Here is an 18,156-nt window from a genome sequence, read left to right as displayed (position 1 = left end):
TGGCACAGCTGTACCTGTATGGCTTTGTACACTTTCATAATGAAATGAATCCAAAAATCATACATAGCAGGGGATTGGAAGGAGGCCTCCTCAAAAGTATAAAGTGCCATGAAACAGAAGAGTACTTCTAGACAGAGGTAAATGAAAGAGTATAATTCTGCTCATAAATGTCTGTGTAGTCACATGAAAAATGTGAATATATTCTGAAAGAAAATCTCAATGGAAAAAAAAAAATCCTTCATCTGGGACAATGAGCTGGCTGACTAAAAACACCAAAGCGTTTTGCATCTTAATGTCAGGCAGAACTTCTACATTGAACAGCCACTCACTACATACGGTTCCCCTTCATGAGCCAGATAGGGTGAAGTCTTCTACACTCATCTTCTATTCCCCTGCTTCTAAAGAGCTCAATAGGTTCAATACATTTCAAGTAAGCCAGATTTTACTCCTCCCTACCAAACCTCAAAAGCATATTATTATTTCTGCGAATACATTTGACTTTCAAGGCTAGAAATACTGAGGAAGTTCCATGAGAAATCAACATTCTCTATGCACAACAAAGGAAGGAAGGTCATTTCCATGGATAATAGAAGACTTGCTATCTTGTCCTTATTTAAAAGAGCTCCTGTGCTAGCGTATACAGCAAAATGTTTACAAAGCATTCAATATGTCAAAAAATCTACCCTCTCGTTTCTAATTGCCCTAAGACATTGCAAGTTTAAGTAATGAGTTAATCAAACTAACTAAATAATACATAAAACCAGGCATGGCTCTAGATGTAGTTCAGTATGTAGTTCTAGTACAGGGACTGTCTTGTATATACAATACTGGAAGCTCTAGAGTGTAACTCTGCACAAGAAAATGCCCTATTTGCATAGTGATGTCTCTTCTAGGGGTTATGTATCACATATGCATACAACTACCCCCAAAATACAGCATCACTATTGCAGAGAACTGTATTTGACAGTATTCTTCCTGCACTGGAGCATTTTGCTCCCTTTCTGACAGCTTTCCTGTCATCGCTTTCGGGCTGCAACACAGACATCAGATGGCAGTCAGGAATCAGTAGCCCAGAGAGCATATGCAGCCTGTGTAAAACGAGGCAGCGCAGCACAGCCAGGCCTGGGATGGAAGATGGAGCACAGGCTTTAACAGAAGATGGAGCACAGCCTTTAACTGGGGTCACGGTGCTGCGGGACAGCGATGGAAGAGGGGCAGCAAGCCCCAGTGCACGCTGCAGCCCGGGGCTTGGATCCCTGACCGTCTCCTCCGGTATGATGGTGCAGCACTGTTTTAAGAAAAAACCACACTGCATTTACACGTAGAATAGATAAACTTTGAAAGGTGTAGGCCTTCGCTGCCGATGCGTTTGCAGCGCTGGCCTGAGGCAAGATGAGCCGGGCTCCACCACACCCAGCCTCAGCCCGTCCCCACCGGCCGCCTCCCCCTAACATGGCGGCGGCGGTCGGGGTTGGGGGGGGCGGCGAGGGGCTCCTCCCGGCGGGGCTGCCGCTCTCCGCCGCGCTGCTCGGGGCCGGCCGGCGCGGAGCGGGGCGGAGCGGAGCGGGCCGGGGAGAGGCGGGCAGGGGCGGGGAGGGAAGGGGAGGATGCTGCGGCTGCCGCGGGGCGAGGCGAGGCGGCGGCGGCGGGCCGGCGGGCGGAGGATGCGGCGGCGGCGGCAGCAGGCGGCGGCGGAGGAGCGGGGAGCGATGCGGTGCTGCGCGGCGGGGCCCTGGCCCGCCCTGCTGCTGACAGGTCGGTCGCGGCGCCGTGTCACCGCGCCGGGCGGGCGGGGACGCCGCCGGGAGCCGCCGGCCTGCCCCGCCGTGGCCCCTTCTCTCCCCCTCGGGAGGCGGCGGAGGGTCGGAGCGGGGCCCCAGCCGCCTCCCGGCGCGGCGCGGCGCAGGGGCGCGGGGAGGGCGCCACGGCCGCCTCGGTGCTCCCGGGGCGCCGGGGGTGAGGCCGGGCCCGGAGCCCCCGGAGCGGGGCCGCCGCCTCCCCGCCGTGCCTGCAGCGGGCGGCCGGGCGCTGGGCCAGCCCATCCTTCGCGTGCCACCCCGCCCGTCAAAACTATTTACCAGCTTGAGCGCTTAATCCTGCCGTGTCGGAATTCAGGCTGCAGAGAAAGCCTGAATTCCGCTCCCTGATGGGTATAAACCGTAGCTATCAGGTCGTACTCGGGTTTCGCACCTCCAGGGTTCTTCAGAGTGAAGTACTTCACCGGTAGCCCAGCCACAAGCGCTGCGCTGAGGCTTTTGCCACCCAAAGAGCAAGTTGACAGCGATATTTCTCTAAGTTATTTTGTGGTCTGAGGGATCAAGGGTATGCCATCTGGAAACTAACAATCTGTTCAGTATCTTTCTGAGTAACACGTAAATATACCTCTATACTTGATGTGTATGACAGAACTTGTCATTGGGCACTGACAGCAGAAGTGACATGAGGTGTTGGATATATTAAAGGTGCAATTAACGCCTAAGCATTAAGTTGTTCAATGTAAGGATGAAACTGAATTTGTCGGATACGAGACACTACAGGATACTGCAAGATACCGCTTTGTCCTAATGTGGAAATCCTTCCTGCCTCCCTCTCCCAAGACTGGCACGGCAGCCAAGGGAAAACTAGGACAGTCCTAGGATAAGCTTTCATTATCAACAAAGATATTAAATCTAAAAAAGCTCAACTAAAATGAGTTTCTGGAGGCTGAGCTGTGAGCTTAATCCACAAGTTCCTCCCAGGCTCCACAGTAAAGGAAGAAGTTTTAAGTTTTTTTTGTTAACTTTTCCTCTTCAGACCTTTTTAAGCTTGTCTCAAGTTGGATTTCATTAGTTCCAACAGCACAATAAATGGCTTGAGACCAATATAAAAAAGGAAGCGTGAACAGTATTAAGTTCTTGTGAGTGATATCTGCATAACATTTATTCTTCATCAGGGTGGAATTTTGTAGTATGTCCCTGGTCTCAATTCAGGTACAACACAGGACAGCTCATATAATTTGAATGATGTAAGCTGCCCTGGGGGCTCACTTGAGCTTTTTTTCCCCTCTTTAAGCAAACAAACAAACAGAGTTGTATTCATGATAGCTCTTGAGTGCAACTCTTGGGCTGAACCCGTCCATCTTCCAGCTTTCCCAGTGCCTGACATCTCAGCTATGACCATGTCGGAGAACTTCCATCCTGGATCGCTGGTCCTAAGCAAAGCTACAGCCTCCCATAAAAATAATGTCTTTTGAATTCTGTCTTTAAGTAGACTCTATAGTACTGAAGCATTATTTAGCCAGGCAAAAACAAACAGCTTACAGAGAAAACAGAATATGGTAAGAACCACAAGATCAGTGAATAGACTTGAGTTCTCTTCTACTAACAGAGATTAATTTTTCCTGTTTCAGTTGTAACACTTGACTACAGAAGAAACTTACATTATGCTTTTTGTATGTGTTAAAGATATACGAAATATATACATAGAGTTTTTCTGAAGGAGGCTGTTTGCTGCCAGAAGTCCAGAATGTTGTTCTCTCTTTTTCTCACAGCTAAAATGTTAACTCAAAATTTAGGGAGTTCAAGAGACTTAAGAGGTTAAAGAGTGTAAGAGTGATTTCAGAAGTCCTGCATTTGATCCCAGGGAGCTAGTATTGTACTCAGAGTGGAGGACCTGGCTCTCAAACAGTAGTTGATGATCATCTTCTCCAGTGCTAGGAAAAAATGGGTCTTGCCATTGTTGTTGGAATGATATTTAAGGTTAAGCTTTTCTAATACGAATGAGATTGTCAATTCTGTTACTGTGAAGCTAAAGTACAAGAATAGCTGTCATTAGATGGTATGGTTTCATCACTGAAAAAACAATGCTGTATGACATTGCTGTGTTAGTGAAGAAGTAACTCAAGGCTGGTAACTGTTTAATTGTAAAACCTAATAATACTAGCTTTGTTATCTGTATATCTGTGAAAAAAATTAAATAACGACTAGTTAAAACCAGGCAATTTTCCATGTCCATCAGTTCACGATCGTAGTGAGATTTGACATTTCCCTTCCAACTAAGTAGTGGAGACTCTTGCTAAGTGTTGTTACAATTGCAGCACAACCAGCCAAAACGTCTTTTCAATGTAGATTACTTTTAGTGGTGGCCTAAGCCACCAAGACGGGAAGTTAGAAAGAACTATGTAGTGGTCAGGTGGCAATCTCAGCATCTTGAAATCTGTGGCTTTTCTGAATTTCTTTAACCTTTTGAATCCATTGCAACCTGAGAAAGCAGAAGTAAGCAGAGATACTGTAGTAATTTGTATCAAGAGCAGATAGAAATATAAGAGGAATCCAGGCAATGTTCCTTCTCTGGCTACACCATGGGCTCAGGGCTGAACCCCAGGAATTGTGGCAGTATTGTTTTCCTTGCCTTTGTGGAAAAACTACTGGGATTTGGTTTCTTTGTCAGGTCAGCGGTAGGAGGGAGAATGGTGGTGGCTAAATGTTGCTATTAATAAAGCATGAGGGTTTCATTCTTCCAGTGTGTAATTTGCAGCATTCCCAAGAATGCAACTGCTGAAGTTTCACAGTGAGACTGACAAAGTGCCTCATCCGGTTGCTTTTCTTGAATGATCTCAGAGAAATGCTCGGATGTTACAGTCGTAAATGGATGGAACAGAAACAGGTAGATAACCATTACCCACTGAGCACAGATGAATAATTGTAGAGCTCAGAAACATTTCCGGGTTTGTGGAGATAGAGGTATGGGAGAGAGGGGCGATGCAGGGTTTTGAGAGGTGGAGCTGTGTGCTGCATTCGTAGTGGAAGAGGCTGATTCGTGATCCTAGTTTGAGGAAGCAATAGGGAGGATAGGCAGCGGTGCAGAATCCCTGGGTGGATGTTAGAGCAGTACAGGAGTGGCAAGGTGAGGTTGGTCTGTGACGCTCAGGTCCTTTTGGACTGTGAGGTGGACAGAACTTGTTGGGGGTATCTTCTCTGTTTAGTGTTCTGCTGTTAAGTATTAATAATGGAAACCTTTACATAAGATCTATGCAAATAAAATTAACAAAAAAGGCCCCATAGATGTACTGTCCTGAGCATGTTCAAGTCCCAGACACAGAGCTGGGAGCTGGTCCTCTTGCACGCTCTGGCAACTGAGGCAACGTGTAACAAATTAAAGAGCCTGACACCATTAACATTTTTTTTTTTTTCAGTGTGAGTACGAAGGTGATCACATTCTCTTTAAAATTTATCTTTGGTAAAAACGAGTAGTCTGAACTCCTGTGCTCTTCAGTGTAAGGCCTCTTTTGTCATCCTCTAATCATATTCACAGATACTCCCTGAGCTTTCTTCATGTTGTCACTATGCTTCTTGATGGCTCTTTTTAAGTACTAGACACAGCATTTGAACAGTGATCATATCTGTCTCACACACAAAAATAAAATCTCCCTGCTACTCCTTGATGTACTTGTTTATGTATTAGCTGTTCTAACCAGTGTTCTACTGAAAGCTTCTGTTCAACCAGTTATTATCTGCCACATCTTTGTAGTTTCTTTTATCAAAGTTCCAGATCCCTGAATTGCGTGCTCTGTAATGTAAGTGCGGCATGCATTCTTTGTTCCTGGGTATGTATTTACATTTTATTCCACTGAAGTACACATCGGCGATCACCATAAGCTAACCAAACAACTCACTGTACTGTGTTAGTGGCTTGTCGCTTACATTATTTATTAATCTTCCAGCCTTTGGTTTAACCTGCAGATTTTATCAATATATGTTATATATCCTGGTCATTTTATATGTATTAAAATATTCCAGTAGCATAAAGCCAATGCTTTGTGAGACATACTGGAAATCTGATGAAACCAATTAACTATCCAGGAGCCCTGAACTATTGTTTGAGATTGCTTTTCCTGTGGTGAAAGCTACTGAATGGGCAGCGTGTTCCTGAATTGCTCCATTTCACACCTTTCATTTAAGATCAAATAGATGGTGATGTATATACTTATATGAAAACATCACACTGTAAACCGTGGCATCTGAATAACAGACGCGTTGGATGCTTTTCCAGCTCCCCTGTGAACTGCAGCGAAGGGTAGAGGGGCGGACAGGTAACCTCCTTAATCCCCACAGCTAGACCTAGCACAACTTGTGCGCCCAGAGCAAGGACACTTACTGATCGTTTATTTTTCAATATAAAAAAAAAGTATTTTAAAAATGCATCTTTGAACTTTTTTTTTTCATATATTCAATTTAAATATGCTAGATTCATTTTGCATCTGGTTTCTCAAATTGCCAGGTGATGTGCTGTATGTCTGTGGGCAACACTGTCAGTATGTCGGGCAAACTCATCAAAAAGCATCAGTTTGAAAAGATGCATGAAGCCCTTGTCGATCGTGATAGGTATAATACTCTTCAACATTTAATCCTTCATTAACCAAATCTTGTGTTAATTGCTTTGCCTGGGATTGGTTTCTGTCTGAAAAGGTTCTAATTGCCTGGATCATGCGTCTGAAATACCGCAACAACTTTATTTTACCTTTCTGGAATTCTTTGCATATTCCTAGTGTTACCAAAAATGTACACTAAAGGTCATGAACAGCACTGCGTGGGGTAACCTCTAGGACACTATTATATTAAGGCTTTCAGGGTAGGCAGATCATTTCAGCAGGGAAGAAGTTGTCCTTCATGCGAGACAGATGGAGAGCACTGCATGGCAATAATACCTTTTTGCTAAACCAGATCCTTGCTATGTACTGCAAATCTAAAGAAAGTTAACAAATGTATAATTGAGAAATGTTACTGTACTGGTAGGGTAATTTCAGTACGTAGCTGTTTTTTTGTTGTTGCTGTTACAGTTTATCCTCAATTAAATTTTAGGTGTTTTGGGTAAATTGTCATGAATTAGTGTCTCAGCCACATGCATAGATCCGTGTTTGTGTATCTTTCCTGCTTAAGCCTGATCTGTGGGGCCTCCCAAATTCTGTGTGGAAAATGTGGTATCAGTAGGGTGACAGCTGACCAGTGCAGCCGTGTCAGCAGAAGTCTCCACAAATGTTTAAGTTTCTAGTATAAAGGCTCCGTGCATATTTTGAATGCATGTTTGTCAACAAAGATGTATCTGAGGGAAAATACCGCTACTTGTTTGTTTCTGATACTGCTGTTTTTCTAAGCAAGTTAAGATGTTAGCCTGATAGCATCTTCTAGCTGGAGTTTGACGTGAGTTTGTACTCCCAAGCCATTTCAAAAGAAAACCTATTTATTATGTCCGCTCTCCCCTTCCTAGCACCTTACCGCAGTTCCTTCTATCGGTGCTTTCCGTTGGCGTGTAACCTACAAACAGCTGGTATATCCTTCATCGCAGAGGAAAGGAACAAAAGGACAAAAAGTGGGAGGTGAAGAGGGAGCTTTCTCAGGCAGTTCTGCCGCTGCTGAAACGGAGGCTGTTTGGCAGCTCAACAGCTGCTTTCAGAGTCTCCTGCGTGCTTTGCTCCTCACCATGTGTAAACCTTCTTGTGCCTTCAGCTGTGCTGATGGGACCGTTTCAGGCAGTGCTCTGGCTGAATGGGATGAAGGTAACTAATTTTAAGCAGTTCTTTTCTCAGAACTGATTATTGGTTATGCTGCAAGGCAAGGTGTTTGGCACCAGTTGCCAGCATCTTCATATAAGCAAAGCCGTGTTCTAGGTTATATTACTTCCCCTACTTTGGCCACAATATATTACACCAGCAGAAGTAACTTCAGGTATGTCTTTGCCTGTATATGAGGTTTTACCAGTGCAAATATGTTTATCAGAGAATGTGCTTCATCATATTTCTTACCAGTATAATTATGTCAGCAACAGCGGCTACAGGTGCTTAAGCATTTAGTGCAAATTTAGCTTATTTGGACAATGAATGTCAAAAAGGTCACTATCAGGAGGAATAATATATACTTATGTATTCATATCAAACACCATCGTTTTCTTAAGATGAGATTCCTAAGCTCTGACTAAATAAAAAACCTGGTTTAGAAGGTATCTGATTCCATCTGATAGTTGGTTTGTGGGAGTCTGTTGATCTGACTAATTTATTTTGCATTTGTTTTATTCTGAAAAGCTTTTTTGTTAAGCTCTGCTGATGGCAATAATGGAACAGTTAACTGGAAGACTAAGCAAGCCAACAGTTATATTATCAGCAGAATAAAGGCTGTTGAGAAGAATGGTGAGTTTAGGTCATCAATTTAAACCCCCATGTTGGTTCAGTCAAATCTGCTTTTAATATTACTCCTGCTTTTTCAGTCATGTCCTTGTTTTAGGAATAAGGTGCTATTTTAAGGTAAGTAATTTGGAAAATCTTGCATTTCTTCAATCTTTTAAACATTCACAGACCTGTGTGTCTTTGTAAGTTCTCCCCAACTTTTCCTGTTGCAGTTACAGCTTTGCTTGAAATAATGGCTGTGTGTGTACCTAATATTGCATATTTTCTTATTGCTGCTGGTTGCTTGGAAACACCTCTGCAGTTTGCTTAATACAATAACTTTTCTGAAACGATTAAAAAAAATCCCTAGATATACATACATTAAAAAAAATATATTTTATTGTAATTTGTAAAAGTGCACCTAGAATATTGTATCTATTGTACACTAGCAGAGAAAAGCCTGTTGGCTTTGCATTGACTGCCCATCCAGGTAGGCACTCTGGATTGGCCCCCAAATCAAATTATTTCTGGGATTGTCTCCTCTGCTAAAAATCAGTGGAGAAAGAACCCATTGAAATTTCTGGAGAAAATGTCCAGGTGTGGTGTGCGTTGTTTTGTTTTGTTTTTCATGAAGATGGTCAGCATAGAGGCTCCAACCAACATGGTGAATCTTCTGAAATTTCTGGGGACGAGGGTCATCTGTATCCGATACGCACACTCTGGCATGTGGCTGGTAACAGCCTCTGGACTGGAGGCTGATACAGTCCTAGCTGAATTCCTGGCTATGCCCATGCACAAGATCTACAAAAAGGACAACTGGGATATTTTCTTTACATGGTTCAAAGAGTGATGCATGTTTTCCAGCCTTCAGTTCCTATTTGATCTATTTTTTTTCCCCAGTCTCCAGAATTTCTATCCTTTCTGTGCAGATAGATCCTGGGATCTTGGAAAGTCCTCCAAGGGACCTGGAAACAAGAAAGATAAACAACAGTGCTGTTGAGGTAGCTGCTGCTGTCTTTTTTTTTTTTCTTTTTTTTTTTTTTTTTCGGGAACTGTTGTTATCCAATGCAGTGAAAAATTTTAATTTCTAATGGGTAGATTTACAGAAGCCTTTCAGAGTCTCCTTGGAATTTTATCTGCCATGGGGAATTTGCCCAGCCAATACATATTTGACAGTTTGTTGTATTAGATTAGTATTTAGAAGTTGGTGTATTCAGCTTCAGCCTTAGATCACCTAAAATGATTACACGTTCATCTTCAGTCTCAGGCAACCTTATGAAAATAATTGTGAGTTTTAAAAGCCTCAGAAGAAAATAGCATTTCACTTGTTTCATTACTGAAAAGCACTGACTGCTGCAGAGGACTGAAGACTCATCATTTTCCTTTTGATTTTGAAGGAACTTCGTTGGGGAAAAAGAAGAGAGCTTCCCTGATATGGGGGGCAAGGACTTTCTAGTTCTTACCCTATGGACTCGTGTCATTACAATATATTTGCCATTATAAGACAAAATAAGGATGTTTTCCTTTTTTTTTTTTCCTTCTGAGAGGCATTTTTAGACTTTATGCAGATGTAAGACAGTGATCTTGGTGAAATCTTTATGCATATGTTTACCTTAGCAAGAGAGAGTGTCTCATTACGAGGTATTTAGGTGCAGGTAGTTAGTGGTAGCAATAGATTTATTCTAACTGACAAAAGAAATATATGGGTTATATGGGGTTTTCTTTAGTAACAGTTGATCCTATTATCCTTCTTACTTTCTATAACTATTTTTGTGGAGAATATATACATTACTTTTTCACTGTTCTTCCTGTTTGAAATTGACCTTCATTGTAGAGTCAAAGAATCAGAAATGGAAAAATAGATTTTTTTGAGATATTTGACACATTTTCATCCGGCTACCATATTTTTCTGAGCTTTTCTGCACTGTGAAGAGACCTATTAATGTTATAAATACTTTTTCAGCTTTTCTTGAAATTATTTTACAGGAAATTAAAGTTCCCTTGATCTGTTTACAGCTTATTCACAGAAGGGAGTGCACAAGTTTTTTTGGGTCATTAAATTACTAATTTTAATTTTACAAATCAAATGGCTGTGTTACTGTACTGAATTTACAATAATTGGTTTATTGATTACAAAAAAATGTATTACACTATTAAAAAATAAATTATATTAAAATTCCAGGGTCCATTTTCATTTTCTCTTTAAGATAAAATTGTTGTGGAGACATTGCTCCATAGTGTGTCAAAAGGAACTTCTGAAACTGAAAAAAGCACCAACTCCAATAAGCAGATCATTACACAGATAACCGAGGGACCATGATTATGGCCAACGCTTTTCCAGCAAGATTCATGTAAATTCATAGGAAAATGGTTCGTACCTCAAGCGAGGCATCTAACGCTTTCTCTATCAGTAAGAAGAGCCTGTCATCGATCCTTAGAAAAGTATTACTTATTTACAACCTCTCACTGAGGCGGTCAGTGCTGTTTAGTGGAAATGTTCCTGCTGTGGAATTTGATCAATATTGTATCAAGAGGTTGAGCCTGTTAAATTTGGATCCAGCTCAGAGACTGGAAGGTGTATAACTAAATGTAGAGAGGTCTGCCTTACAGATGTCTGCGTCTCCTCTCGGCTGTAGTCAGCGGAGATCCAGTGAGAGGAGGCAGGAATGTAGGACATGATTCATCTCATTTTACAGGCGAAATCAAATTAATCAACCCCTAGAAGCGTCTGTTTCTCTTCACTGACTATAAAAGGAGCCTGGCGGACTCAGTGGTGGATGTTGTTTCTGTAGGCATCTAAAATTAGGTGAGATGGATTCCACACGGAGTACGTGGTACGAGGGGTGCCATGTCTGTGATTAATGCCTAATTAGCAGGGCTTCTTTTAAGGAGCTCTTTAATAAGGAAGTTGGTGTAACGACAAGTCTGAAGAAACATTTTACCAGGATTAGAAAATTTAGCTTGATACACATTGCAGATATTTCTTGCTTATTGATCTAAATGTTGAAAATAGCTCTTTCATCTACCAGGAGCTATGCCTTTGTTCCTACGAGTTTGTTACAATGACTCTGAAGTCCCTTGTAGGATCACTCTTCCATCTGACTTCCCCATGCGGGATGGCCTGGAGTCTTTGCTCAGAGATGTGGCTTTGTGTAAAGTCTCTTTCAGTTAGCATGCAAGGCAGGTAGCTGTGTATCTCTCTATCCAGGGCTTATCTTTACCACTTGTGTTATCTTAATTTAATGCACAAAATTTATCAGCAATGATTGATTCTTGGATAGCAGTGACTTGAAAAAAAAATTGAATAATAGTATGGAATAGTGATATGACCTACAGTCAGTCCTGTTAAGACCCCACGACATATCTCTATTAGATCAGTGTTCTCCATTTATGTTTAAAATTTGAAACTTGTCAGTCAAGTGGGTTCTTATTCATTTAATGTATCATAATGATTTTTGTACTCTAATTCATTAGAATGTGTTTATAATACTGTATCAAAGGTGTTATACCTAAATAGGAGGTATTTTTATGAACTAACTTTGTATTAAAATGGCATATTGTTCTAGAGTAAGTTTCTTTTAGGTTTTTAATTTTCATTCCTGTAAAATGTGGATTTATTTTATTTTTATTTCTATTTTTTTGTTTGTTTGGAGTCAGTGCCAACTGACTGTCCTATAATTACCCATGTCCTTCAGTTTCAATACGTGCACAACATCTTCAGTGAACACATTTTTAGATGTAGATTATCTGACCATACTGGTCTAAGAAAATCTAGCTTTAAGAACTCATAAATCCTTAGCTAAAGTGAATTGCTTTGCCCTTTTCTGCCCTGGAACTGAAAAGTCTACCATTTTTGTTTAGAGAGGAATCACTACTATTTATTGCTAAGATTCCACAGTTTTCCTCAAGTTCCTTATTTTTATTGTTAAATATCAAGAAAATATGTTTGTATTCTTATTTCATGTATTCTTATGTATGTAATATTGCAAATAAAACAACTATAAAAATTGCAGTAGGCTCCCTCATTTTTTTTATTGTAATAAAAATAAATAGGTTGTACTACTTAAATTCTAATGCAGCCCATTTTGTTTATTGCAATACTGGAAGGGATCCTGTGGGGGAAAGAGAGGGTTTGCCCTTTGTTCTGTTCTTAAATCTATGCAACCTTTTAAAAACTTATTAACAGGTATCTAATACTTGTTGCTTTCCTTTTCCCGGTTGCGCACATTGCTGTTAAAATGCATGCTGTGTTATCTGGAGCATGTCTCACTTGTGCTTTTCTCTCTTTTATCTTTCCTTCTGCTTTCCAGTGTACACGATTCTGTCTAAGGTGCACTCTGATCGGAATGTATACCCTTCTGCTGGAGTTCTTTTTGTTCATGTTTTGGAGAGAGAGTACTTTAAGGGGGAGTTTCCTCCTTACCCAAAGCCTGGTATGGGATGCTAAGATCTTCCATGTTATGTAAAAAATTAGGAAAAAAAAAATCAAATATATTTAATGTACCTTGCAGTGAATCATCTAACATAGTTTATAGTTTCTACTGAAATACCTTCAAATGTTTTGTTTTGTGATCATCATTTGTGAAAAGATGCATATAACTGTGTTCTGAAAAATGTAGTTAATTTTTCAGAATAAATTACGCATAATATTAATGCATAATAACACACACCGTTTATCTGAGATTAAGAAGTATGCTTTTTTGTGTTTTCCCATGAAATATGAAATGACGGAAGTGTAATAATTATGTTTCTTGAAAGTGACATTTATTTGATCAGTCTTATGGAAATAGCATGTATCAGGCTTGATGAAGGAGCATTTTGCAAGCATATAGCAAACTTGAGACAAAATAGATTAAAATAAATGAGACTATGTAAGGATGTTTCCTTTCACTAAAAACAAAAGCTCCTTTGGATTCAGCCTTAGTTCTATATTTAGGAACAGTTTAATGTTATTAAGCTGTTTGGTTTTAGAGACGGAGCTGTTATTTCCTAAGCATGGTGGTTTGATGTACACCTGAGCTAAAGCCAAAGGATCCATCATTGGCAGGCGAGAATGTGAATAAACAAGCTGGGGGGAGAGGAGAGAGAAGGAACATCCTGTCCCACAACACTGGAAAGGAATCATAAATATATTAATCTGTCCTTTAGTGTATAATATAAATAAATGTATGCTCTTTTCCTATAGAATATGAAAAAATTAGTACATGTATCGTGCATACATAATCAAAACCTACTGTTTCATTAATAAGCTTTTGAATCAATTTGAGAGTACAACTTTCAAAACTCTCTTCAAAGAAAAAATAAGTTCCTGTTAGTTAAGTTTTGTCATGGATACAACCGGCTTATTTATTTATTTATTTATTTATTTCCTCCCTGTGAAATGGGTGTTTTTACTTACCCTTGTACCTGGGTCTTCGTTTCCTGTAACAGTGACTGGTAGAGCTATTACCAGGGGTAGAGTGAAGTTTGCCTCTGGCCCTGTTTTTCCACATCTTTGGCACACAGACCTGGAAATTGTGTTAGTTGTGGCTTCTCTTTCACGTCCCCACGGTCGCAGCCTGACTCCAATGAGGCATCAGTCCGATTTCAGATACTGTTGAAATTTCGGTACCAGTAGACATACGTGAACTGACCGTAGGACCAAAGCTTACCGTGCTTGCCATGGTCCTTACAGTCATCTTTGCCTGAAAAGCTGGGCTACTTCCCTGGCGTGGCCTACCTTAAAGAAGGGCAAACCAGAAGGTATCACAGGTGCTTTTCAGCAAGCATATGCGATGGTAGGAATTTTATTACCAGTGCAATAATAGATGACTGTGATGTCCCAAGGGAGCTGTGAGGAAAGTCATGTTACACCTCGGCGCTGGGTTAGTGTGGCCCTTCCTTCAGTTCCGGTCCCTTTAGCCACAGCCAGGTGTGTAAATGCTCACCTGAAAACTAGTCAGCGTTTTGCAACAGCTCTCGGTCTCTTTTTTAGCTGTGCCTCTCAGGAGGAGATGACAGCCTTCTTTTCTTCACTGGGCTCAGTTTCTTCCCTCTGTGCCAGCCTGCCTGTCACACCTTCGTTTGTCACTTGTCCTACAGTTGCTGCTGGTGCCGTCTCAAAGCCGAGTTCGAGGAGCGCAGTGCAGAGGTGCGTGCGCGGGTGCAGAACTGCTCTGCTCGAGCTCCGTGCCTCCGTTGTAAGGTGCTCCCCCCTCAGCAATGAGGGTCTTCTGGCCCTGAGGCATGTCTGCCTTCATTTGCAGAAGCTAAAATAAACAGAAGTCAAAACCAGCCGCGTGAGAGAGCATCCAGAGGAGCCACAAGAACTGGTGCTGTTGTTTGCTTTCGGAGATTGCATCCAGACCACTGTACATAGCCATCTGTGATCCATTTTGCAGGCATATTTGGTCCCCTTTCTGAATTAATTTATTCTCTAAAAAAAATAATTTACTGCCAGGCTGTTTGTGCTGAAGATCTGTATGTCTTGATACTAATGCTAATAGAAGCTTTCAAGCATCAGTAGTTACACAGCCACTGTTTACAGTAAGCCTCACCCAGGCCCATTGGGTCTTCGGAATAATTATTATTAAAAAAAAAAAAGGAGAGGAAAAAAAATAACTAAAAGATACCTTCTGGGGCATTAAAATTTGTGCTTTCATCAGTAGGGAGATCAGATGATTCAGTCCTAGGTGGAACTGAGTTCTAAAAATCAGAGTCACTGAAAAATGAGTCTAGGAGTACAAGTGCATTCATCTCTGCAGTTGGTTACATTTTTCAGATAAGAATGTCTTAATGCTTACAGGTGCTGAGTAAGAATTCACATGTTTCTAACATATTAAAGATGAGCATTTTCTGTTTTGTTTTGTTTTGTTTTTCTCCATGAAAGTGTTTAGAAGACATAACTGGAAATCAGAATAAGTTTTTCTAAAACAAACATCAAAATCCAAGCATATTGCGTGTTCTTGTAAAAGTTCTAATACTACTTTTCCAATCTAGGTGAAATAAGCAATGACCCTATAACATTTAATACCAACTTAATGGGTTACCCTGACAGACCTGGATGGCTGCGTTACATACAGAGGACACCCTACAGCGATGGAGTGCTGTACGGTTCACCGACTGTAGAGAACGTGGGCAAACCAACCGTCATTGAGGTACTTGCTTGCAAAAATGCCCCCCAAATTATTTTGGTTTGGAGTATATGTTCAGAATTGTCAGCAGGTATTGGCTCCCACTCCTCTTTTTGAAAAGTTAATTACAATGGAAAAGGAAGATTGTAAGGCAGGGAAGTCACTTGTGACATAAACATTTTCTCTAGTATGTCTTCATAATATTTCAATTCTGAGCTTTGTAATGTTTTACCCTGATGTTTGGGCCAGACTTTTCCTCTCTGTAAAATATAGCATTCATACAATAAACAGGTTAACTTTTTTTGGTTTTAATTGCATTATTTTTCATCAAGTATTATCTGGTTCATTATGCGTATTTATAGACAAATTTTATTTTAATTGGCAGTTTCATTAATTTAATTCTATTCTTGTAATTGTAGCCATGACAGACCCACTACTTTATTTTTGACAATTAACTACGCAAATGTTTAAAAGCACCAATTATTCAGTGAGCAGCAACTGAAAGGGAAAAAGGATTATTTTCTGTCAGGTATATCATAGCAGAATGAATAAGATGCTGCGTAGCCCACAGTGCTAAGGAAAATCCGCTAATTAACTTGCTCCAGCCATTGCGCTTCTTCAGCGGTGCATTTGTCCTAAACCCCTGATGAGTTTTCTCTTTAAATTGTATTTGATATAGTTGTTCTTCCTCAGGAATGACGACTCTAAATGTTAAGTTATGCTGTAGATAATTTCACCCATGCTTGATTCATTTTTGATTTCAGCACGACTAATCACATCGGTGGAATTGATTGTGTGCAGAAGTACTTGCAGACTCCATTTAGCTCCATTTGCTCAACTTTCTGTAGAGCAAACCATTACTCAAAATTATATTTTTCTGTCTGGCGTATGGTTTTACTCCCTAGGGTCTATATCAAGAATTACATCGTAAGCATGAGCTCAAGCCTCTGTTTGAACTAAATCTTGTCTAACGTATGAGTTACTTTGTTGTGGACCTGTGCTCGTGTGTGGCTTTTGCATTAATTCCACCCTACAAGGTGAAGGCAGGTTGCATTTTTTTCGCTTCTAGTGCCATATGAGAGGAGTGGTTGTGTGTTCTTAGTCTGAATATTAACTTTCACCATGTCCCGATGCCTGAGGCGATGCCCTGGGCAGGTAAATTAGTTTGAGGAGACCTCGTGATTAGAAGGACCTAGCAACCCAAGCATTGCAGCAGAGGGGTAGTAAGGGAGATTAAGCTCCTTTGAAAGCTGTGCAGACAGCTTGTATTTGAATGAATACTCAGTACAGAGGCAATCTCTACCATTGTTGCTTTTACTAGCTATGGGTGTACAGTCCAGATCAACAACAGTCTGAAGTACAGACTCAAAATGGGTACTTCCATGTTCCTACATAGATCTCGTACCACCAAAGTTAGGTTTTCTAAGTATTAATGGTCAAACTACTGTTGAAACAACTCTGAAAAATTAACAAAACTGAGGAATTAAAAAAATCTAAGGCATTTTCTTGTACTTTTATCACAAAATTGATTAATTACATGAGATTTAATTTTGTTGGGCAACCTTTTCCCACTGCTCAAGTGAGTCTGCAGTAGATGTACTTTTGTTTCTTTGGTAATCAATCTCACAAATGCTGTGTAGCTCTACTTGCTGAGGAGCAGCACAGTTTTGTCAACTGCACTCATGCTCTGCCTCTCCTCTCTCCCTGAAATGAACTGAAGTGTAAACTTAGGGAGAAAGCCTTGTTTTATTTGTTTCATGAAAGATTTATCACCATCCAGGAAATAAAAAGTAGAAAAAACAATACTTCATAATACTGATATCCAGCCTCATTCTGTAATTCCTGTGAGCGAGCACATAATCACAGTTCCATTTCTGAGCAGCATCATGCAGCAACTACCGAGGACTGTATTTGACACCTGCAAGCGTATCAGGCACCTCATACATATAAGATTGGTATCCTTGCATAATTTGATCAGGAGTGTATAAGTTTAATAAGAGACATGAAAGTTGCATCTACCTACTGGTTTTCAGTTCCCCTCCACTTACAGATTCCAGGATTTTTTAAAAACTACTCGTGTTAGAGCAATGCTTATGAATCCATTCATGAAGTAAAAAAATCCCAGTCCCAAAGACTGCAATTGCTGGGTTCCCAATAATTCATTTAAATGTCTCTAGCTAGTTTAGTTCCCTAGGGAGCTAACAATGAATACAGATCTCAGTACTAGGGGAGTGGGGCTTCCAGAGGGTTGTGGGTAGGATGGAAAATGCTACCCCCACATTTTTGCTTACTGTTGTTTCTTTTTTTAACTCTAGATCACTGCATATAACAGGCGTACCTTTGAGACAGCAAGACGTAATTTGATCATTAATATAATGTCAGCAGAAGGTATGTACAGAAAACAGCTTGTTGAGTTTTGAACTGAATAAACAAACAAAAAAAATCTTTTGAGATCCCATTCTTTTACGATAAAAAGTACTGTAAAATAGTTGTTTGGTCTTCAAGCCAAATGTAGGGGCATAAAGGGGAAGTAAGAGTTTTTCCTCTTTTGTTTCAATTTGTTATTTTTGTCTAAATTATTTATGTCAGGTAAGACTATCATCCCTTATTCAATAATAAAAAAAAGTCTATGTTTACTGTTTTGGAAGTAATTTGAAATTTATGTCTTTTCAAATGGAGCTTACACAAAGGATTTCACTGTTTTTCTGCATGTAGTTCAGTTTGCTTAATTTTCTTTATGCAAAGAACAATGGTAGGTGCATTTTAAAAGGGCATTCAGCATCAGTGTTGAAGGACAAAGAATTCAGCAATAACACATTACTGTTTAATGAATATAAGGGTTGATTTTTTTTTTTTAAAGCAGTGGGTAGGAAAAATTGTTAAAATTTCGACACTGGGCCAAATTGC

The 18,156-nt window shown here is 40.4% G+C and overlaps 1 protein-coding gene across 4 annotated transcripts in view; it reads left to right on the top strand.

Moving 5' to 3' along the window:
• Nucleotides 1-1,597: 1,597 nt before the first annotated feature.
• SGCE (sarcoglycan epsilon) overlaps nucleotides 1,598-18,156 on the top strand; it is a gene marked incomplete at its 5' end in the record, with an annotated part of 30,887 nt that continues 14,328 nt past the window's right edge. The window contains 5 exons of one of the 4 annotated variants that reach the window (XM_080582163.1): nucleotides 1,598-1,755; nucleotides 8,057-8,161; nucleotides 12,448-12,570; nucleotides 15,116-15,273; nucleotides 17,565-17,637. In XM_080582163.1, coding sequence (XP_080438289.1) covers nucleotides 1,608-1,755; nucleotides 8,057-8,161; nucleotides 12,448-12,570; nucleotides 15,116-15,273; nucleotides 17,565-17,637 — 607 coding nt within the window. The remainder of the gene's footprint in view (nucleotides 1,756-8,056; nucleotides 8,162-12,447; nucleotides 12,571-15,115; nucleotides 15,274-17,564; nucleotides 17,638-18,156) is intronic. The other 3 variants (XM_080582161.1, XM_080582160.1, XM_080582162.1) reach the window with 3 other exon arrangements.

The sequence above is a fragment of the Anser brachyrhynchus genome, assembly GCF_964034855.1.
Source record: "Anser brachyrhynchus genome assembly, chromosome: 2".
NCBI classification, from domain to species: Eukaryota; Metazoa; Chordata; class Aves; order Anseriformes; family Anatidae; genus Anser; species Anser brachyrhynchus.
This window is presented reverse-complemented; position numbering and strand designations above follow the sequence as displayed.